This window comes from Eptatretus burgeri, chromosome 17 (assembly GCF_056783735.1).
Source record: "Eptatretus burgeri isolate ZD-2024b chromosome 17, Ebu_testis_v1, whole genome shotgun sequence".
Taxonomy (NCBI): domain Eukaryota; kingdom Metazoa; phylum Chordata; class Myxini; order Myxiniformes; family Myxinidae; genus Eptatretus; species Eptatretus burgeri.
This window is the reverse complement of record NC_140977.1, coordinates 26,301,366-26,325,618: the sequence shown is the minus strand read 5'-3', so window position 1 is coordinate 26,325,618 and position 24,253 is coordinate 26,301,366. Positions and strand designations below refer to the sequence as shown.

General features: G+C 44.7%; 1 protein-coding gene across 2 annotated transcripts in view; it reads right to left on the bottom strand.

Moving 5' to 3' along the window:
• The window catches only part of LOC147009592 (uncharacterized), a 270,091-nt gene that overhangs the window by 62,958 nt on the left and 182,880 nt on the right, over positions 1-24,253 (bottom strand). The window contains exons 19-28 of one of the 2 annotated variants that reach the window (XM_085862391.1): positions 24,073-24,237; positions 22,724-22,813; positions 18,299-18,468; positions 12,790-12,865; positions 11,674-11,780; positions 11,347-11,530; positions 10,063-10,125; positions 8,631-8,693; positions 3,981-4,088; positions 2,876-3,097 (exon numbers count right to left, since the gene is read on the bottom strand). In XM_085862391.1, the coding sequence (XP_085718517.1) occupies positions 2,876-3,097; positions 3,981-4,088; positions 8,631-8,693; positions 10,063-10,125; positions 11,347-11,530; positions 11,674-11,780; positions 12,790-12,865; positions 18,299-18,468; positions 22,724-22,813; positions 24,073-24,237 (1,248 nt within the window). The remainder of the gene's footprint in view (positions 1-2,875; positions 3,098-3,980; positions 4,089-8,630; positions 8,694-10,062; positions 10,126-11,346; positions 11,531-11,673; positions 11,781-12,789; positions 12,866-18,298; positions 18,469-22,723; positions 22,814-24,072; positions 24,238-24,253) is intronic. The other variant, XM_085862392.1, reaches the window with a different exon arrangement.

The window sequence follows — 24,253 nt, the reverse complement described above, 5'->3', positions numbered from 1 at the left end:
CTCGAGCATCCTCCCTAGAATCCATTCCATACAAGTGTTGAAAAGTGTGGGAACCAGTGCACATCCCTGTCGAACTCCAGTAACAACAGGAAATGAGTCAGAAATGGTACCACCACATCTCAAAGCACTCTCAGTACCAGAGTAGAGTTCAGACATCAGATCGATCAGTTTTACTGGCACCCCACGAAGACCAAGAATCCTCCAGAGGACATCCAGATTCACTGAATCAAACGCTTTACAGAGATCAACATAGGCTGCAAGCAGCCCCTGCCAAAACTCTCGTCTGCATTCAGTGAGGACCCGAAGAGCAAGGATACGGTCAATCATTGACCTCTTTGGTGTAAAGCCTGACTGCTCTAGACGCTGGTGCTCAAGCAGATGGTGGCGACCCGATCAAGAATTATCCGAGCAAAGACCTTGCCCGGCACTGAGAGTAGCATCACCCCTCGGTGGTTTTTGCAGTCCTGGTGATCAGTCTTCCCTTTCCAGAGAGGGACAACAAAGCCTTTCTTCCAGTCAGTTGGGATGATGCCTGTATTCCAGGCAGAGCACGGAACTGCATGCAACGACACGAGTGCAGCATTTCCACTAGCCTTGAGAAGTTCAGCATGAATACCACAGATCCTTGGAGCTTTACCCCCATTTCAACCAGTTCACCGCAGCCTGTATTTCCACAAGTGAAGGTGGACCACAGTTGATTGGAGGGTCAGCAATAGGAATTGTAACACCCCTGACATCCAACTAGACAGCTGGTGGATCAGCCTGGTACAACCGCTCAATGTAACCGGCCCAGCGGGCCTTCACTTCAGACTCCTCTGTCAAGATTCCACCACGCTCTGCTCGAAGTGCAGTACACCAAGGGACGGGCATGGAGGAATGCAATGCGCGGATTCCCCTGTAAGCGGGACGAGAATCACCTGTCCACAGGTGATGCTCTACCCCCTCACAGATTCCTCGCACATAGGCCTCCTTGTCCACCCTTGGTACACGTACAGCTGTATGCCATAGCTCTCTGAACAGCTCAGCTCTGCCATTCAGCCTGGCCCTGTGACTCTGGTCAATGGTATCTAGTGTCCCTTGAGAGACAAAATTCTTCTTCGCCTTGCGGTGAGTTCCAAGACATCTATCGGCAACATCAAGGATGGTGGTCATGAAGACACTCTACAACTCTTCAGGATCCCCCAAAGCACCCAGACCCCCAAAATCTCTACTCAGCCTGTTTGCAAACTTCGCAGCTGACCTCTCATCCTTGAGCTTGCCAACATCCAGCCCGGGCTGGGATGGTACCATTCTCCTGGATTTAAACTGCAATTTCAGAGTTGCCACAAAAATCCTATGGTCAGTATTGAGGAACTAATCACTTCGGTAGACCCTGCAGTTCTGGATCATCCTCCAGCGACCATCAACGAGCACATGGTCAGTCTCCTTTGCCACACCGCCAACGTTGGAATACCAAGTCTAGTGATGAACCTGTGGGCACTGAAACCATGAACCAACCATGAACTTCTTGCAAAGTTAAGGAACTTAGTGCTATTCTGGTTCACAGTTCCAGACCCATGGGGACCAACACACGTCTCCTAACCATCCCAAACTGTTCCAGTCGATGCATTGAAATCCCTCAAGACTATAAGAGTATCTCGCCTGGGGCACTGATCAACCACAGACTCGAGCGTATCGTAGAATGTGTCATTCATGGTGAGATCACTCGCCTCAGTTGGAGTATAGACAGAGACCAGGGAAATGACACCAAAGGAGTGACAAATCCTTAGTCTCATAATACGCTCGTTGACCGGTGTTACCTCAGTTATCATTGGTGTCAGCTTATTGGACACAGCTACAGCAACTCCTTGGGTATGGTAACCAACAGAACGACCAGACCAATCGTAGGTGTAACCACCCACCATGATCTTGCCACAATTCGGTCTCCGAACCTCAGAGAGAGCTGCAATATCGTTGTCCAAACGATTGAGCTCAGATGATAACAGAGACAGGTGATCATCCTCTCTTAGGGATAGGACATTCCAGGCACCCACCAGAAAGGATCGCCTCAGGTTAACCCAAGGAGACCGCCGTCTGATGAACGACACCTCAGCACCACTCCGACACACTCTCCCGCAATCTGACCCGGGAATGTTACCCAGTGGTTTCCCTCCTATCATCAAAGATTGGGGGTCCCGAAGGCTTTGCCCCAATCCCGTCATCCGTTGAGCTGCCCTGCGAAGGGAAGCTGCACAGGAGGTACTCCCACGGAGTGGGTTTTCAGAATTTTTTTTATGCTTTTGGAATGTTTTGCGGAATGAAGGGTTTTACGGTGGCCTGAGTGCAAATCCTGCCACCAACCTCCTCATAAAAAGTAACCCAACTGCAGGAGGACGTCCACATAAACAGTTGGGCATGAGATATGGATGGCCGTTGGCTCACAAGGAGCTCCTCCGCCCTTTGACAGGTTTTGTTCTTCATCCTGCTGGGAGTCCGTATCATGCACTCTCCTCACGAAGAAACTTGGTGGGGGAGATGGTTTAGTCGCCAACAACCCGACCATGAAACAGGTTAGGACAGGTTTAGATGGTACCTGCATCAAGTCACAGATCTAATCTGACCTGACCTGACTGTTGAAGGGAAGGAAGACAAATTTACCAGTGTGGTGTGCTTTCACCTCAGCACTGTCCGGATTAAAAAAACGACATTGTAATACCCTCTGCCACCACTAGGTGGCACTACAATGTAGACATTAACATCGATAATTGACACCCCACCCCCATTACCCTGGCCCCCCACACACCCCTGCGTGAGGCCGTGGCCACATAGCCTATGTTACCCCCCACACTTATATTTTATGCTACATTTTAAAATATTTCATTGCTGGATAATATACCTCTCCGTCCTGGCAATCCCGGCACTCCAGGTTTTCCTTTGGCTCCAGGAAATCCAGGGCGACCTTGCTCTCCAGGAGGTCCGATGGACGAAAATGTCACTTCGCCTGGATCACCCTTCGCTCCCGGGATCCCTGGACTTCCTGGACGTCCTGGCTCTCCTGAAGCTCCATCACTTCCACGGAATCCTGGACTTCCTGGATCTCCAATTATCCCTGGGAAACCTGGAAATGTAAGGCATAGTTCCAGTTATGCATGGCTTTATATTACTGAGAGTTTCTCATCATGGTAAGACTTTCAGGAAGAAATGTTCGAATTTATAGGCAGTCACAATTCAGCTGGCATTGACCGATTGTCACATTTTCAAAGCCAGAACAAAGCATGTTACTCTGGCCTCTATTTTTAAAGATCTCACTTTCGGTCCATCTTGCTCTGCTCTCTCAGTCACCGGACCTCCCCAGATACTTTGTGGCCCACACCTTCGTCCAGTAACTCCTTCCTGATTAAACTCCAAAAATCCAGATTTACTGCACACCTTCACTGTTTTATTCCTCTTTATTCCCATTTGTTAAACCACCTTCCAGAGCTGGTTCGATCCCTCTTTCTTCTCCGGCTTCAAGCAAACGGTGCACTATCATCTCATGCTGCCTCCAATCCATAACCATGATCTTTTCTACCCCCTTTAACCCTGCCTAACCAAACCCACTTACATGCAGGTTCCTGTGTTTTCTCCCCTCTTCTCTTCCCGTTCGTTCATCCCCTTGCTTGCTGTGTCTAACTGTTCATTGTACCCTCGTTTCATCATTATGCTCTTGCATGAGGCTACATTTTGTTTCCAAAGCAAGCATCGTGTTTGTTCAAGTTGCCTTTTCAATTTTACTGAATTGTTTATTCAACAAGTGAGGCATACCTCCAAACCCCTCTCCGAAATATTTTGCACCACTTCCGATTCTCTTGCAGTCTAAGCAGGTATATATGGTTGTGATATTCCAGATGTATCATTCCAATAATGTATTAGATGCAGACACAGTACGATTCACCAATAAGTGTCCAAACATTCAAGCTTGAGAGCGAGAGACCAAAAGCAGTCCTCATTTCCAAGCAGACCTGGTAAGACATGAGGACCAGCAGCACCAGGATCCCCACGCTCGCCCTTAGCTCCTGAAAACCCAGGCTGTCCGTCATCTCCTGGGATGCCTGGCAAGCCTTTAGGTCCTGCAGATGACAGGTGGACACTACTTCAACATCTCTTGTTATTGTTCTCCAATAGTTTCTCATATAATCAACTGATACCTTCTCAAGAGAAATATTATTGTTCATATGAGCAAAAAGGTAACTGTGCTATACGATTTTGTGAAATTGATGTGTCTGTACAACATTACCAAAAGTAGTGGGACAGTAAAGAATGTGCAAAATTATTAATTAACTCGTAAATACAACCATCGCTTTGCTGATAGGAGTATTAAGGGGGATGGGGAGAGCAAGAGGGAGGGGAGGGAGGGAGGGAGAGAGAAGGGAGAGGAGGGATGGAGGATGATGGGGGTAGATAGGGTAGTGGGGAGGGGAAGGGGGTGTTCTGGACATGCGTTTGATAGGGGGACTTGAGGGAAAGCCGGGGGGGTGGGGGGGGGACAAACTGCCCAAAAAAAAGCTTTCATTTGTCCAATTCACACATTCTTTGACCACCCTTCTTCTCCTTGACCTCTGGAAGTTGTGTTGTGGGGGAGGGGATTTGGGAGGAGGATAGCGTGAGGGGAGGCAAGGGAAGGTAGTGTGAGTGGAGGGGAAGGCAGTGCAAGGGGAGGAAGAAAGCATGAGAGGGGGAGGGAGGCAACCTGAGGGAGGGGGGAGAGGCAGCATGAGGATGGAAGGCAGCATGAGGGGGGAGGAAGGCAGCATGGGGGGAAAGTGGAGGCAGCGTGAGGGGAGGGAAGCATGAGAGGGCGGAGGCAGTGCGTGTGTCTGTGTGTGTGTGTGTGTGTGTATGTGTGTGTGTGTGTGTGTGTGTGTGTGTGTGTGTGTGTGTGTGTGTGTGTGTGTGTGTGTGTGTGTGTGTAGGGGTAGCAAGGGGGGGGAGGAAATTGTATTAAGGAAAGGGGAGGCAGTGTGAGAGGGAGGGAATGGGAAGGCAGTGTGAGGGGAGGGTAAAGCAGTGTGAGGGGAGGGCAGGCTGCGTAAGGTGAAGGGAAGGCAGTGTAAGGGCAGGGGAAGGAAGCATGAGGGGAGTGTAGGCAGTGTACCAGGGCATTGCCATTGTGATAAAACATGCCCAAACAGCAACGTTTTATTGTTAACCGCCATGTTCCAAGTAAAACCAGGAGGGAGCATTTAAAAAATAAAACCTACGCTATCTACCTGGTAAAGGCCTGCCCGCATGCATGCCCCCCCCCAACCCATACGCATTTTTCCAACCTGCTCACGTGCAGGCACACCAAAAGCCCCGCCACATCCGATCTTCGTGTGTGCTGTTGACATGTCTCTTCGTTTGGAGCCACTGCCGACTATTAATGTATGGCAGAAACTATTAGTGTATTTATATCAATATTTTCTGATGAAAGCAGAGTGCACAAAACAGGGAAAAGCAAAGTGTGTACATAATTGCCAAGAAGAGGACCCCTGTCGCATCTATCGTCATTGGTTGTAAAAGCAGGTTCGAGAGCACGGCATTGAGCCAATTGAAGTTCCACTTTCTGCACATTCCTTAATCTTTTCTTCACTAAATATAATCATCTGAACAGAAGAAAAAAATAAATTTCAATGTTAGTTTTTATTGATTTTTTTTATTTTGTCATTTATTTAGCAATTACGCAAAGATTGTTATTTCCATCAGTGAAGTGGCAGATCTTACTTGTAGTGGTTTTGAAACGAACAACCAGCAGCTTGGTGAGCACTTGCCAAGTGGCTTAAGCACTCAAGCAAGCACTCCAATGGAATGCCTGGTTTGGCAAGCGATTACCCATTGCCGTCGGTCATATAAACCCATAAACCCAGAAATGCCCAAACTATGTCCGAAATAGACAAATGACCAGTTTTTTTTTTGTTTGTTTTTTTAGCGGTTAGAACTGCTGCTAAGTTAAAATTTGGAGCTTAAATTTTGTAATTTTGTTAAGTTGAAGAGATACTTGTGGTGATCGCATGTGCAGAAATGAAATGAAGCCAAGAACACTGGCGTCTCCAGGCGTTTATAAGCATTGCAATGTACTCAGCAATTCATAGCGATGATGAGCAGGCATTCGATAATATGAGTGAGGAAACTGGAAAAAAAAATTTTATCGTTAGGAAATCGTTGTGGCCTGTTCCAAGTCAGGGTAAGGTTGAGCAGGCCAAAAAACATGGCGGCTTCAGACCCCAGCAAGGTAACCCAGGAAACGCCTTAAGACCCCATATAGAGTGAGGCAGCTGAGGATGCCACCTGATGAAGGATATAATTAAATAAGGCCATTAATTATGTTCAAAAGGGGTGTTTTAATTAACCCAAATACCAATTTTCACTCCTACACTTCTTTGCAGTTCCCTTAGTGTACGTGCAAAGATTCAGGCTGCTTGGTTTCTTGGTTTTGGAGTTATGGAGGAGACACACATTGATGCACACACACACACACGCATTGACTTTTATTAGTGGAGATAACCACTCATTCTATTTAAAATACAGGGTCACTGTCACTGATACTGAACCAAATGCTCAGGTTGTTATCCACAGTAACAATTACACTCAATCCTTCTTCACAGCAAGTGTAGGTTCAGTGTCGGATTGTGCTCTTCTGATTCTAGTCCCCTGGCCACATTCCAAAACATCATACATCGGGTTGAAGTCACTGTATATTTCAACATCGTTGTCCTTGATGCAATTCTTCATACATACAGCATTGTGGAAAGGTGTCTTGTCAGTCATTGTGGTAGATGTAAAAGCCTCATATCAAATCCTGAAGTGCAGCATGTTCCAGAATTCCACAAGTCTGATGAAGCATTCATTGTTCCCTTTCCATTCCTGTTATCCCCAGGATGAGGCATAACCAAAGTACCCAGTCCGTGTCATCAAACGGTTCACTCTCCACCTTTCGTTGTTGGATTTAAATTTCAGAGAATGCTTTCACCGCGTTGATGCCAAATCCAAACTCACACATCGGATGCAAACAATGTGCATTGCTATTCATCCCTCCACACAATGCACTTCCAGTGATGTTCTGTGAACAGCTTCTTCAAGTTTCATATTGGCTTGTCTATCAAAACCTCAAATGTGCGGTTCAGTATCAGATTGTGGACAGGCTATCTTCAATTTCAAAGCACTTGTCGCCTTCTCGGCTGATCAACTTAATGTCTGGCAAGCGGTTGCTCTTTAACGCACGTTAACAAGACTTCTTGATGCAATTTGTCAACAATTTTGACCCATCTATCCATCCATCCATCCATCCATCGGGACCATACTCTGTGCAGAGCGTTGGTGGTGCCTAAGCAGTCTCCTTGGCTATTGGGCACAACCCTGGATGGGTCACCACTCCAGCACAGGATACCAGCATGCTGGCACTCATTTTGCCAACCTCGGAAGGATGACAGGCAGAGTCAACCCCACCTGGTATTTATTTAACAGTTGAGGGGGATTTGAACTCAGCATCCCAGGATTCCAAGCCCACCACCATAACCATTAAGCCAACACCAGTCAAAAATTTGACCTGTACATCTTACTTTCAACTAAGGCACGACGACCTGTTGCGTTCCATTTTATCTTTAAGGGCGATAACTGAAACAGCGTTAAAATGGCATCATGTTTTGTCCAAGTACTGCTCAACTGGAGGTTTTCAGAAGTGCCAACAACATGATTTGTGTTTTATAGTGTTCAAGTTTACAGTAAAATTCAATAAGTTTTAAAGTCTGTTGGAAAATACTTTTATTTGGAAGTTTACCGCCTTTAATGGATCGTCTTTTTCAGCACCTTATTGAACACGTTACATTAGTTCTTTGTGCCTGTTGTTTGTGTCCTTTATGACATCGCTAAAAACAGTAAGTTTCCTGTTAGGAATTATTTTCAATTTGTTTGACTGCCAGACAGACAGACAGACAGACAGTGAAAAAAATTCCTCACTCCTCTGTGCACATGTGCACTCGGGATGAGATTCCGTACAATTTGCCAAATTCAGAGCCAAAGTACTACTAAACAGCAGGATCATGTTCCGATTTGTGTTCCACAGTGTTCAAAATAGAAAATTTAATTGAGATGAAGTATTTCCTCGATCATCAACTGACATGTGAAGAGAGACAGACAGAGTGAACTAATTGCTTAACCCCGCTTTTCGCTTCACACACCGGGTAATAATGGACAAGCTGATAGTACATGGGATTTAAACCTGGGTTTCACAGCATGGCAGGGCAGTCTATAGGTAAGCACACTCTATCTAGCCTGGGTTCGAATCTTGACCCAGCTATAAACGGTCATGCTGGTGTTTTGCAAACAATGTGAGGCATTGATATGTGGGTGCCGTCCCTCAGACGGACGTTAGGCTTGGTGTTCCATCTGATAAAGATTAAATGTCATCCTTCACGAAGAGTAGGCGAGCTATCGTCGGCACCATGAACAAATTAGAAATTCCTCTGCTAACCTAATGTATCAGTAGCACAGCAGTGGCCCCAGCAAGATGCAAGCCAGCAGCAATGCGCTGCATACTAAATAATGATGACGAACTGGGTTACCAGCATCATGAGTCATGAGTTCAGATGGCAATGCCAAACAGGTCAAAGCATGAGAAAGTTCCATCTACTTACCCGGGTAACCAGCAGGGCCTGGGGGACCAGGTGGACCATGCGTTTTCTTCGCACACGTGTCACCTGTGGGAATTGAAGGAGAGAATGGGAGTGGAGTAGAAAAGATACGGAAGGATAATGAACAGATTAAGAGGGAATCACGTGTCATATCGGCCCGGGCTTTCCTTATTGTGAAACCCTAAATGAGTATGCCAGGGACAATGGAGGGGGCAGGTGTAGGTCGAAACAAGTTGTGTCCTTTTTAATCGAGAAAAGTTTGGATGATCAAAACTTTAAAGAAAGTAACAAATATTTATATGCGTTTCAAGAAACACAATTGGAGATTAATTGTTCCCCTTTCATTAATATTTAGTTTTCATGTGTGCAGTAGTAGAGAATAAGGATCAATGCCTTAACATCCTTCGATCCCAATTGGTTGAAACAACCGTTAAGCCAATAATTTACCAAAGGTCATGTGATTTTGAGTTGAAAAGTTTTATATCCCACAAGAACAAAACTCAAAATGTTTTCTGAATGACCATATTAATGGAGTCAGTGGAACAGCCCGGGCCTTGAGCAAAATAATAGGTTGATACAATTTACGTGTTGAGATGGTCGCACGGAATGGCTGCATTTAAACAGCACTCCCCAGCACAGTGAGAAATGGATGTGGAAATGGTTTGAACATTATGGACGGATTCAAACAGACATTTGTTCCTCAGAAACATTGAGAGATGAGGATGGAAATGGAAAAAAAAAAAAAACTTTTGGTGCCGATGCGTAGATGTCCGGTGCCGATGAACTGAGCACGCACAGTCGTTTTGACAAACCGTGTCAGGCACATTTACAAATCCGGTCTCGTCCCTAAGGAAGACTGAGGCCGGGAATAACTGGCTCAGCAAATCTCCAATAAATTATTGTTAAATATTTGCCAGATCGAGGCATAAATGTGCATCTTATGAAAGATTCGGGGTTTTTTTTTGTATTCTGACCAAAAATGAATGTGCCTGACATGGTTTCATGACATGGTTTCCATGGACCTTGATGGGTGATGTACAGAGCTTTGTGGAAGCTTGACCCACCAGCCAAAACAAGAAGAGTTTTGCTTTGTGAAGCTGTATTTAGCAATTAGGAGGAAATGTGAACATAATTACATTTATTGCTGAAAAAAAATCCATGATACGTTTCTCGTCGAGTTCAGTTATGATTTACCCCAAAAATAAATGATAGAATTACACAAAATATATAATTTCCGTTCAATTTCCAGTTCGAAAACCATTTTTCCCCAAAATTTTTCTGCCAAGAAATTTACAGGGAAATTATTAGAATAACAGAAAGCAAAACGTTCTCCTTCCGAGGCAGTGGTATGATCTGGAGACCTTTCCAGCAAAGCACGTGGAGGGACATTGGATTGTTTTCTCCTTCAAACACATTACCAGCCTCCATCCCTCACCTCCCTTCGACCCCTGCGCTTCATTAGCGCCCATTCCTTTGCAGGGACAGCAGCTGGGTTCGCCTATAGTCAGGCAGTAGAAAGTACGAGGCAGCCAAAGAAAAAACGAGCAAGCAAATGGAAAAGAACAAAACAAATTGGTGACAATGAAAATCAATATGCCTAAAAAGAAAAAAAAGAAGAAGTGAATCTACGAAAAGGAAACTTGGCTGTTCAAACCAGCAGGCAGAAGAAGCAGACCTCAGACGATAGTAAATGAAAGGCAGATTAGCAATGATAAATAATTATATCTGTAGCTTCAAGGGCTTACCAAAGTGCACCAAAAAAGCTTCTTTTTTAACCCTTTGAACCCTAGCGGCCATTTTACCAGCCGCTATTCAAACCTCCATATAGCTGAGCGGCTGGATTTTTCTCGAGGGAGCCCAGGTTGGGGTAGGGAGGGGGGGGGCGAAAGTCCTAAGAGCTCAGGGTTCAGGGTTCAAAGGGTTAACCATGTATTGTTGGTAAAGAGCCAAATAAATTCCATTACTAATCGATGCTATTACCTCCAGTGAACCCTCCAGTGACAGAGTTTTAGTTCAAAAGCCTTAATACAAACGTATTCTTGTTAAAATCCATGATAGAGCAACTGGTTGATTGCTCCAAATGCAGCAAAAGCAAAAGGGGAAGCTTCAAGAGCAAAGCAGGATATCAGAGCAGTTCATCCAGGAATCATCAGAGTTAATGTTAAAATTCTTTACCCAGACATGTAAGCTTGCATATTTGGGATAAAATGACTCCGTATACATTTCATAGCAGCAAACAATTGAGATTGGAATTGTAACGGAACATTGCCTCTCCAGATTCAAACCGATCATCGCCATTCCAGATTCAAAGAAGTTGCAGTATGAGTAGACTCTCCTGCTAAGATAAACATCCATCAAAATGAATTTGAGGAAGTCACACAGCAACACTATTCGTATGCTATTGGTCTCATGGGTATTTGGCTGCATTCAGTGAAATTCCATTCTGATACATTCGGTCCAATAGCAGCTGCATTCAGTCCTGTAATCTTCTGCTGTAGTCGGTCTTGCGGTGTTCAGCTGCATTTGGTCTAAAAGTGCTCTGATGCATAAATTGGCTTTGTCCATAAATATCTAAACATGTATAATGATAAAAGAAAAATTGAATAACAATAACACAATAAGTAAACAAAAAAAGATTGGTGAATACCAATCCCATAGAATGCAAAGAGGTGTCTGATTCTCTGGTGTACAATGGTGCAGACAAGGTATAAGGCCACACCTGGTATGCCTTTGGGACCAGGTGTTCCTGGCATGCCCATGAAACCAGCATCCCCGGGTGAACCTCTTTGGCCAGGCCCACCAGGAAAGCCTTGACCGGGAGCACCAGGAAAGCCAGGGCGACCTGGAGTTCCTGCTGCACCAGGGAATCCTTTGTCTCCTCTGTAGCCCACACCAGCATCACCCTGGAACAAATAATAATATTGAAAAATAATCTAATTTTGTATTTTCTACAACTCGTGCATTTTGTGCACATCTTTGTGCACATCTTTGTGCAACTTGTGCATATTTTAAAGCAAGACTAGCTAAGATGTCAGATTTTGCTTACGCGAGTTCCTTTCAGACCAGGAGTCCCAGGAACACCATTTCTGCCTGGCTGTCCTACTGGGCCAGATGGACCTCGGTTCCCTGGATTTCCTGGTTTTCCTTTACATCCTGCAAACATATACAAGTCCAGTTTAGGAAACAAGTGGATAAATGGGAGAGAGTTTGAATGAGAAAAGCACAAGGCAATGCAAGCATCTTTTTAATTTAAAGAAAAATTATATTTAGAGAAAGTTACAAATTATACATTGATCTTTGGCAACCTCATGTGCACAGACAGGTAGGATAATGTAGTATTGAGCAGAAATACACTTTTTGTTCAGAACTGGTTGTAAACTCCTTTACGACCAACACAAACTAATGACAAATTAGACCCAAAACAGCTTCATATGTTGCACACGTTCCATACTCAGGTGTAAACAATTTATGTCATGTCATTGGAAGTTAGTTGCTGCCTCTGTCTTGTTTTAAAGACGAAGCTAATGGATGTTCTCCACAAAATGATGCAGCTTCATCCTGAAGGCCAGAAAAAAAAACCCAATACACAACAGGCCCAACAGGGTGGAACATGCATTAAGTGGTACTGGCTGAAACAGATCAGGTCCTGCTGGCTCTCTCCATCATCAGGGAAATGGACATTGGTCATGAGATGGAGGAATCCAAGAGCCGATAAATGGCCCCCCTCCTATTTTCAATCTTGTTTGACTGCCAGACAGTCAGACAGACTAAAAAATTTTTTTTTATAACTTTAATCCTCTGTGTGCGTGCTCGCTCGGAATTAGATTCCGTATGATTTGCCAGATTCAGGGCCAAAATGCTGCTAAACCACAGGTTCATGTTCTGATTCATGTTCTGTCTGATTTATGTTCTACAGTGTTCAAAATATAACATTCAATTAAAATGAAGTAGTTCCTCGATCCTCGACTGACGTCTTTAGCCAGACAGACCGACCGACTAAGTGAACCAATTGCTTTAATAACCCTGCTTTTCTCTTTGCGCACGTGAGGTTAAAACAAATAGAAATCTGCCATTTGCAGAAATCTGGAAAATCTTTCAATAATTCTTCAACAAAGGCAGATGGGATGGCACATCATGGTTTTCCTGTGGCATTGTGCAGCACCTTTATCAGTTGCAAAAAAGGATTCTCCTTTACTGCCTTTTGGTCCTTTCAGACCCACTTCTCCTGGCAGGCCAACCTGCAAAAAATAAATAAATAAATAAATCTGTCCACACATGTCCGAGATATGGTTGTGGACACACGCACGCACGGATATGGAAATCGAGAACAAATCCATAAGCCCCTGTTTCGAACTAAGTCCAATGGGGGCTAATAATTAATATCAAGTCAGATAGCATCATGTACGCCTAGTGTTGGCTTAATGGTTCGGGTGGTGGGCTTGGGATCCCTAGGGTCCTGAGTTCAAATCCCACTTGGCTGTTGAATTAATACCAGGTGGGGTTGACTCTGCCTGTCATCCTTCTGAGGTTGGCAAAATGAGTACCAGCTTGCTGGTGTCCTGTGTTGGAGTGGTGACCTGCCCAGGATTGTGCTGGATAACCAAGGACACTGCTTGGGCAGCACTAACACTCTGGATGGATGGATGGATGGATGTTTGGATAATGTACTTGGATGTTTGGACCAGTTGCAGAGCAGTTAAGAAATGGCACATTAAAATGCCCGAATGTGGTAATGTTAAAATAAATATTTACTTTATAAATGGCACAGTGATATTACCCTATTATATCAACGTCATTAATCTTATCCTAAGTTGAACCTTACCTTGGAGGAATACGAGTCCGGTACATTTCCCAAGGTTCCTGGTGATCTTTGTTGGCGGTCCATCAACCAAATTTTTTAAAATCAAGTATAAGTTGACAAATGTATGTTAACTCATGCTGTGGGAGGTAAAAATGAAGCTGACGTTTTGGGTGTTCGCCCTTCGTCAAATCAAAATCTCTTTGGATCCAATGAAGGGCAAATCCTTAAAAAAAATCCTTTTAAAATATTACTTATGCTCAAGCAGCATTTAAAACAGAGGCTGCAGGCAGTCCGGTATTTCATTCAATGCAAGGTGTATTAAGCGGGCTAAATGGAGGTGCATCAATTTGGGCTGTGCAGAAAATCAAACTGTCAGTTAAGAACTGGTCGGTGCAATACAAACCTGAAGTAGGCACATCCATTTTCACAAGAAAGTGGTCTGTAAGGACAACAAGGTAACAATGAAATGAAGGAAATGCCTGATTGAACTGGAACGGTATCATCGAGAGATGATGAGGCATTCAATGGCTCATTCAGGAGGGCTACAAACATACCGGGTCACAAATCACAATGGCTTCTGCCTTTCAGAAGCAACGGCACATCGATGTTTTCATAAAGGAAAGGTCCCACCTCGGAACTGGGTATTGTCAGAGCGATGAACAGGATGGAGCGCCACCACCGGGCTCACAAAAAGTTTGCAGCATCAGTGAGCCACAAAAAACAAAGGACGCACATCATGTCTCTCCAGCTGTACAAAGGATTGGAAGGGTCCGGCCTTGACGTACACCAACTCTCAAGTGCCATGAACGGCTCACTAGCAGCATCTGTGGAGCAATACTAAATTTGTTTTTAGGTTTCACCAACTGACAAGGATTGCAATTCCACCTCCACCACCACCGATGATGCCACCTGGGAATTGTTCTAAGAAAAGCCTGCTTTCTCTCATGCATAGATGTATCCCATCTTGTCTGCAGCTATCATGCCCATCTTCCCATCCATGGTACAATGAACCCAGTGGTAAGGCAGTTGCCTTCAAACAACTTGCCTTCTCTTCATGGAAGGCAAATCCAACTGAAGGCAATCTCAGGTCATTCCAAACGAGACACAACATAAGTGTATGTTCACTCTCAGGACAGTCAGAAAATAACATCGTCAACCTCAAGACTGAACTTTCAAAGCTGTCTTCTTCCTCAACAACCTGGTGTCTCCTTAGTAAGTCTGTCTCTGGCGTATGGTCGCTCTTCATTCCTTCCTTCAAATGGCATCAGATCCAATTCTGCCCATGAGAAGGCTGAATGTCTCAATCCTGTGTTTGCTTCAAAATCTTGCATACCCGTCCCCTTGCTCCCTGTACCTATCCTATTCACTTGCACTCAACCACTCCTGGACACTCTCCTCACCTGAAAAGGTGAGATGTTTCTGCCAACTCTTGATTGTGACTCCACAATGGACCCAGATGACATCGGTGCCCGTGTCCTAAAATTCAGCTCTACCACTCTTGCATATCATCTTTTTGCTGTTTCTCCAATAATTTTCTCTGGGTCACCTATCATTTACTTAAAAAAAGCCGAGTGTTGGCTTAGCAGTTATGGTGGGGGCTTGGGATCTTAAGCTCCTGAGTTTGAGCCCTCAACCGTTGAATTAACACCAGGTGGGGATGACAGCCTATCATCCTTCTGAGGTCGGCAAAATAAGGACCAGTGTACTGGTAATAGAGACAATGCGTCAGCGGCATAGCTGCACCTTTAATTGATGATGTAACCAGCAGCCATGGGCTCATGCACATGAAGAAGAAGAGGAAGAAGAAGAAGATCTACTTCAAAATCAACCAATGTCAGTGGATTACACAAAATGGCACAACAGCACATCCTCTTCATTCTAACCTCCAATTATGTCAAAAAACACATGGAATTGATCATCACAGTTGACAGCTCGAAGAGAGCTCGTCATTGTCCTTGTCCTTGTCCTTGTCCTTGTCCTTGTCCTTGTCCTTGTCCTTCTTGTGAAGACAAAATCTTTAGGACTCAGCTCTTTTAGATCCAGGATCCAGATCTCCTTAAATACTAAACACCTGCACACATCCTCACATAGACGGTGCCTTTTGAGAGCGTCTATCATGAACTTTTAAACATATTCGGACTTTTGCTTTAAAGTTCGAAAAGTTCACGTTACTATTTAAAGATTATTCCATTTAATGTATTGTAATTTCGTAAATACACGATTTTCTCGTCATGAACGATGATCGTCCAGGACGGGTCTCGCTATTGGCTCCGTCAAGGCACGTGACGAAATATCGGAAGTTGTTGTTGTTGTTGTTGTTTTTTCCCCCTTCTTCTTCTTCTTCTTCTTCGTCTTCTTCTTGTTCTTGTTCTTCTTCTTCTGGTGAAGATAAATCCTTTAGGACGCGGCTCTTGGACACATTTGTCCTTGTTCTATAATGGTTTGATCTCAGACCATCAGTTCAGTTTCCACCTGGTCACTGTATCTTAGAAATGCTGCTTTTGCTCTCCAAACAATGGTTGGTGGCCCTCAATCTCAGCCGTGAAATAAATATTTTGTTCCATTGCTGTTTCATCTCCGATTTTCCTTTCCTCTTCTTCAAGTCCTTCTTGTGTGTTTAAACTTGTATCCAGCTTGTTCATCCCCTGCATCTCCCCCCATCTGTTCCATTATTCATCCAATCGTCCCTGTGTTGTGTCCTCCACACTGCTGTGAGTGTGTCTACCTCCCCCCCCCCCCATTCCACCAACCCCCTTTAAACTATGTTCTTTCTGTTCTGTTCTGTTTTACCTCTTCCACAAGCCTCAACTTCGTATAAAAGGTTTCTCTGGCTGAATGTGCTCACACCTACAGAGAAGAGTGCAAGAGCACGAGTGGCTAATGTGCCAGTTAGCATGGTATCCCAGAGCTAGAGCAAGCCCCAGGGGTAAGTTATTCAGGCTCTTGTTCCGTGCTCTGTACCTGCTCTCCATATGAAGTACGGCCACTCGTGTCCCAAGCATCAATCACAATGTCCACCCTTCTCTGGCCATGCCGATACATGACCTGTGTCCATATACTTTGGGGTGCAAATGGACAGGTACCTGACCTTCAAGCAGCATGCATAGAAAGGAGCAGGGAAAACAGCTGATAGAGTTAACCTTATCCGCAGACTACCTGGCCACAACTGGAGAGCTGATTTCACTATCTTATGCACCTCAACACTTGCCCTGGTGCATGCTCCTGCAGAATAATACGTGTCTACATGGGAAAGGAGTCACCACACTAAGAAGCTACATGTGCACCTCAACTCTCCTTGTGGGTCATCAGTCGATGCCTTCACCCGACGCCCACCCATCACCTCCCGGTCCTTGCGAGCATCCATCTCCATCACATTAGATGAGCAGGCATCACTAGACAAGCATCCCTCAAAGCATCTAAGAACCCCAACCACCTCCCTTCTATTTATTGTTATTTTTAAAAACACTTCTGTACACCGCCATTGATGCCCGGCTTGCAAGTCACCATCCACAATTCCAATAAAAGAGATGTAATTACTCTTTAAAAGAAAATGTTTTATGTGTTTTTTTTAATCCTCAAAAATAGACAATACCGATCGTGAACACACAGTCATGTTAAAAGATTGGCCTTTAAACCCCTACTTGAAACCATCTTTTTTAAGGGGGACAGACAAATACACAGACAAGCCGGTAGGTGGCGATGGGTCGCTGAGCATGGAAACTATAAGATATAGAGCAAAATGGATGTCATATAGTGGATAGGGAATCACCTTAAGATTATGCATATCAAATCTCATCTACAGTAGAGTTCCATCTATTGATAACTACTAGGTATCCATTTGAATGAAAAGTACCGAAAATGCGGTTTAAAATCGGAAATCCCCAAAATTCGAGGGGATGCTGTGGGTGAACAAAGATCTAAATCGAAAATCCGGCTCGATCCTTTGCGTACAATGTATTCCAGACGATCAGTGTGAATTTTCATGACCATCCGAACATAACCCGAGGAGGAGTAGCATTTGGCGCGAAGGCACCTCCAGCTCTCGCATATTATCGATTTTTGCACTAATTGACCTTTGACCCCTGACCTAAGCGAAATCGGTCAATATGTCCTGAGGCAAAGTTGAAGTACTCATTGAGTACCATGAACCTGCAAAGTTTAATTCGTATCGATGCACTCACCTGGTCGCTAGGGGCCTTCATTTTTCGCCAATTTTTGCGCATACCCTAATTGTAGGGGGTGCTGCGGGTAAAGTATTCCATATATCACAAAAAACGGAATGTATTTGATAGAGCATCACCTGGAGATCATTCGTGCCAAATTTCATAACCCTACGTGGGACAATGGCTTTCGGAATTGATTTCGCGTGAACGGTACCGATTTTGAAGGTTTTTTGGTTGTTGCTAGGGAACCAAAACGTCCCTAGCAACCATCACAATTTCCAAAGCACAAGGTCATAAGATGTACCTACCACCCGAGTTTGGTCAAAATCCGCCCACGTTTACTACCAATTATGCTGATGCCAAACGAACAAACATCCAAACAAACATCCAAACAAACAGACAGAATTACTGACAATAAGGGTCACCTATTTCGGAAACCCAATACACATTGTGTTTTATATAAGGGTAGATAATAATAATAACCACGACAATCCGACGTGTAAAATCACATCGCAGCCAAATAAAAACGATTACATAGGCAAGGCTCAGCCACCAATTACTCCAAATAATCATAAGTGTAGTGATGCATGCTTCAAAAAAAAAAAGGCCTTGGTTCTACATTTTACAGCAATCACCTTACATCTCGATGATACGATTCCTAGCCATCACACATCGTAGGTCACATGAAGAAGAAGCAAATATCGTACCCCAAATCCACTGGCACCAGGCATTCCAGGGAAGCCCCGGTCACCAGGCAGACCCTTGAGGCCTGAAAATCCTGGATTTCCTGCCCGGCCCCGCGGCCCTGGAGGACCAGGAAATCCATCGTCCACATCCGGTCGTGGACCGGTCCGGCAGAGGCAGTCGCCAGGGTCTCCTGCACAGCAAAGCACAAGATTCTATTTTTTGCTGAAGTCATGCTTAGCAGTCATTACACTCAGCAGCGTATCATTCTAAAGTGTCATACATGGTTTACGGTCTTTTCAACTACAGGTGGCGGAGGAGCTTTGTTGCGCATGATGGAGGGTAGTTATGTGCATTCAAGGACAATCCTTACTACTGCAGTGGTGTTGTAGTATTATTCCTTTTTTTTTTTTTACATCATATCCTCATTTTTCTATAATGGTTTTTTTCTATAATTTCTGCGGGTTTCTGACATTTTAAAGATTTTTATGTACTCTACGAGATGACTAACTGCCATCACCGCCACCTTGCATAGATAGGTCGCAACCTGCACGGTATTGCTGAAGTATCTCATTTGAGCATCTTTGTGAAGTTTGTTGAGCACCATGTCCAGCGTAATCTTTACTTCGTAACACCTGTGGGGCATTCAGTAGACCCCCATCCCACATCGTATCCTTGTATGGAGCGATGATATACAAAAACAAATTGATGGTTTTGTTGCAGATTCTACTTGCATGTATGAAGTGTAAATTACATGAAAATGCAATTCAAATCCCAGCGTTTGGCACTGTTTGCTTTCTCAAATATAGTTCTCCTTTCACCAAAAGGTAAATTCCTTAGAACGCGCATTCTATAAGCTCTAAACAATGCTCATTTTACATCAGACATGCGCCGTGTGGAAAACTCTTATGAACGAGACACTCACAATAGTCCAAGAAATGTGGCCTTTTATATTTTTTTTTCCCAACTTTGTTACAAACATTTAATTCACGAGAAAATATATAAATATGTTTTTATTACCTACGACACTTAAGGTGGACAGAAGTTATGTTTTTACCCCTGTCTCTTTGTCTGTTTGTCCGTTTGTCTGTGTTTGCCTGTGAGCAGGGTATCTTAAAAAGTTATGCACGGATTCGTATGAAACTTGGTGGACAGGTTCAGTGTGTGACAGGGAGTAATTAGTTAGATTTAGGTGAAGATCCGGATCCACACCTGGACACTAGAATTTTTCAGTGATTCTTCACCTTTGAGAGACGGAGCCAAAAACCAATATATAGCACGATATCCCAAAAAGTTGGATACGGATTCGGCCGAAACTTGGTGGACACTTTGGGTGAGTGACGAGGATAAATTGATTCGATTTTGGTGAATATCCGGATCTTGATATTATATTTGACCATTGTTATAGTGTTTTTTTTTTGTTTTTTTTTAAAGTCTCGGTCTATTGTGAGTATCTCGTTCATGGAATTGAAGCCCTCACATAGAGGCCGTGGACAAAAAACATGGAAACACCTGGGTAAATGAGGGACACCAAGTATATTAAAAACAACGGCTTCCACGCAGGTGTGGCCCATGTGTTAATTGAACAAATACCATCCCAGCATGCTTAGGGTCATGCATAAAACTGCTGCACATGCCTAGTTGCCTATAATTATGGCTAGTACGGCTGCAAGAGGAGAAATCTCTCACCTGGAGTTCCTGTCTCAAGCTGCTTGCTCGCCTGTTGTGCTTGTTCTGCACAATTTTCTTTTCCCTCATATCTTCTATTTGTTTATCTTGTACTTTTTGTCTTGTTAGTCCTGTGCTTTTGTTCGTCTTTCCTTTCCTGATTTTCCCCAGCTTTCCTCCTGTTTGGCGGTCCTTGCCCACCAGGCGGGAAGGTAGCCTCGCGTGGACCCATCACCACCACTCCCCTTACACACCCTCGATCCTAATGTTGTCTCTGCCCTCCGCATGACTCCAGAATGGCTAGCAGGAGCCATTAACTGCATCAGGTTCATGTTTGCCGAGGAAGGAGCCATGCCGATGAGTGAAGTATTTGGTCGGACAGTGTTGTTCGACGTACTGGAATTCAAGGCTGAGGATTTCTATTGCTTCATCTCCTTGGCCCATGGTTTTGATGTATCCTTTCAGTCTGCTGAAAGGCTTGCTGAGTTTTGGGTGAGGTGGACTACTGCTCGTTCAGCTGGGTCTCTAGCTGACTGGGCGGTCGAGGCCCTCTCTGACCATGAGAGCGCCGTGATGGTTTGCCTTGACAACGAGAGCATTACAGATTACGATGTGAAGTATTGGTTGCCAAGATATGTGGATGTTAAGACTCCACCACTGTACTGTATATCTGAAATGGTCTGAGTATATAGACCAGAAATTTCGTGTCATGTTTCGGGTCAAGGAGGATGGCAAGGTGACTCATATCCTAAATGGGATAATCATTAGGCTGGATCGTAGGCAAGCTGTTTTTTATGCAAGACAGCCGAAAATATGCCGCAGATGTGGACGGCTGGGCCACCTAGTCTCTGGGAGCAAAGAACAATTTTGCTTGCAGTATGGCCAGCTGGGACTTGTAAGAGAACATTGCATCTCCCAGGTGTAGTGCAACATCTGTGGTTCACCTGCCCGGGCATACCTTCTGCTCCTGCCTGCATAATTATGAGAGCAAGATGCACACGTCTGTGGGCAGGGGCAGGGGTGTTGCCTCGGGACCAATTATGGTGGTGCTAGTGCCTGTCGTGTCACCCTCCCCCACCGCAGTAAGGAGGGACAGAAGGAGGATGGAGAAGAGGAAGGAAGGAAAAGAGGAGAAGAAGAAGAGAGAGAAGGAAGAGGTGAAGGGGAGCAAGGAAGAGGGGGGGAGAGGATGGATCAGGAGGTGGCTACGTCAAGCACTGGGCTCATGGACCTCAGGGCAAAGGACCCTTCCAAAGGACAGGTGGTTGCTCCAGTGGCAGGGGCAGATGGAGCAGCCTCTACTCAGGAGACCCCACCATGGGAAGATGAAGGATCCAGCTCCGCCTCTGTCGAGAAGGCCAAAAACCCCAATGGTTGGTAAACCAAGAAGCACCAGAGGAGGGGTGGGGCCTGGACAAAGGGAAGGCTCCCCTGGACATGGGTCCAGTGACCATTTATAAGAAAAGGGTCCACAAGAAGTGACTCTCCTACAAATGCCCAGACATTGACCACAGGGAGTCAACGAATAGGGATATTGAAAAAGGCAATGGACTACTGAGCAGTGAAGAAATGTGATATGGTCAGGTGAATCGTTCTTCACTGTGTTCTCGACAAGCGAACGAGTGCACGTGCGGCACCAACCTAAAGAACTCCATAACCCTGAGTGCTCGGTTCCAACAGTGAAGGGGTCTAATGGTTCTGTAATATTGTGGGGCACATTTTCCTGGCATGGTTTGAGTGCAGTCATTCCCTTATAAGGGAAGCTCAATGCCAATGGCTACTTAATGGTACTGAGTGATCATCTTCACCACCCATGTTGCAGCATTTCTTTCCTGCCGGGAGGGTTGTCTTTCACAATGACAATGCCCCCATCCACAGAGCACGTGTGGTCACCCAATGGTTTGATAAGCATGACACTGATGTTATCCATATGTCACGGTCTTCTCAGTCACCAGATCTGAATCCAATCTAGCATTTATGGGATATTCTGGAATGACTCCTGAGACAACATTTTTCCGCCTCCATCCTCCATCAAACAGGTGTGAGCTGATTGACTTTCTCGTGGAAGAATGGTGCTGCATCCCTCCTACAGAATTCCAGATGCTGGTGGACTCTATGCCATGGTGCATGCAGGCCGTACTTGCTGCGCATGGTGGCCCAATGCCCTGTTGAGTGACTTTACATTGATGTTTCCATTTTTATGTTTACTTCCTGTACATTACAGTCCCAAAATGTTTCACAATGGCAGGACCTCAAGGTCAAAATAAAAATGTGCTTTTGAGGTTTGTACACTGTAGTTATAGGTATTTTTTCAAATTTAAAATATGACATATTTAGTGCTGATTGAGGGGGTGAGCACACTACGCTGGCATCCCAGAAGTCTCAAAGCCAGCTCATTATTATGAAATGGATTCTAAGCTTCTGAAGAAGAGGGTCATCTTGCTATGTTACTCAAAGATGATTCATTTAAAAAGAACAAAAACTCAGATGGCTCATGAATAACATTCAGAGAAAGGCAGTCTGTCTGGTGTGGTCTACATGTGATTCCAGTCAACAAACTGTTATTGACCGTTCATGCCATTCAGATCACCTATAAAGGGACTCGTGCTCTCAGGAGAACTAGAGATAGGCACTAAAATGTATTGATATGAAAAGCAGTGATACCCCCCCCCCCATCCCCTTACCTGAAAATAAAATCATCAAAACAATTAAAAAATTAATAAGAATAAATAATGAACAAAGATGCATTGAAAAGTTCAGTACAGAGTGGAAACACGAACCTCTTTGCCCCATGCTTCCAGGACTTCCAGGACTTCCTATGCCTCCTGGTTTACCAGCAATACCTGGAAGGCCAGTTTGGTTGGAAGGAACTACAGGAAGAAACAGAGGAATTAAGGAACTAATCATCAATTGTCAACTTCAATTAAATTTCCTGGACTCTTTTAGCCTCACCCACGGGGGTGGGGGGGGGACAGGTTATTGTATTTGGTCTGTGTGCTGTTAAGTATAATCAAATGTGAATAATTCACAGATCCCAAACAGCAGCGCCAACCGCAGCAAATTGTGTTTTTCAATTTGTTGTGGTTCTCGATAACATCCACATTTTTCTCAGGACTTTCAGTATAATTCAGACCACGGGCTCAACGAGCGCATCGGAGCAGCCTTAACCATATTTTTTGCAGGCCAGTTGAGTCAATGGTCTGAGACTGTTGCAGGGTCTACGGTCATGACTAGTATGCCCAGGCTGCTTGAAGCACAAATCCACAAAGTTGTCTAATTTAAGCACAAGTCGATTTTATACTTCAAATATGGATCCTGTCCAAGTTAGCCATGCCAGTTACTGAGGGTGTGTTTGTCCGTGCCAATGTACTGTAATCTACATCGTTCATTGTAATCAAATAACTGACCAGAGACAGCAATGGAGTATCAGGAGGAATCCAAATAGACATAGAAGGAGTCATCAGGGGAACCTGGATGGGATTTGGGTTTCGGCTGCTACTCCTACACCATCAAACCCATCAAGGCACAGCCAGATGAACCTTACAAAAAAGATTTGCAAGATTCACCTCTCCGGATAGACAAATAAAAAGGAAGAACAGAGAGATGGAGGACAATAAGAAACTCACCAAGAGAAAGCACACATACACACGTGTGCACGCGCACACACACACACACACACACACACACACACACACACACACACACACACACACACACACACACACACACACACACACACACGCTGTGGATAAAACCTGGCGAGGCTCTGTATTGTTAAATGCTCGGTGTTGTTGAACTGCACCAAAGTTTGTGCAAATTTTCAGGACAAACAATGAAACTTAAACATAGAACGATAGCATTTGATCTGTCATGCTTGCTTCACATGCACACACAACAAACTTAACATACACATCTGATATGATGAACTTACACATGAGATTTCACCTGATGTTACTTTTTCATCCCATTAGATGTGAACAATTGCCGGGTAAAAGCCAAAAGGCAGAGAGTTGTGAAATATATATCAGGTGATCTTTGATGTTTGCATGAATGCAGATGGGACAGGCAGCTGAGCATCTCAATCGGAATGACCAAAGAGCAACGGAACAAAATCGGTGAGCAAACGAACCTGGGATAACCATCCCTGGAGGTCCACGTCTTCCTGGTGGACCCTGAAAACCGGGCGCCCCATCACTACCCGGCTCTCCAGGTTGTCCTCCGCCTGATCGACCGGGGTTTCCCATCTCTCCTTTTGGGCCAATAACTCCGGGAGGTCCTGGTGGACCTCTGTCAACTGAAAAATGGACAAA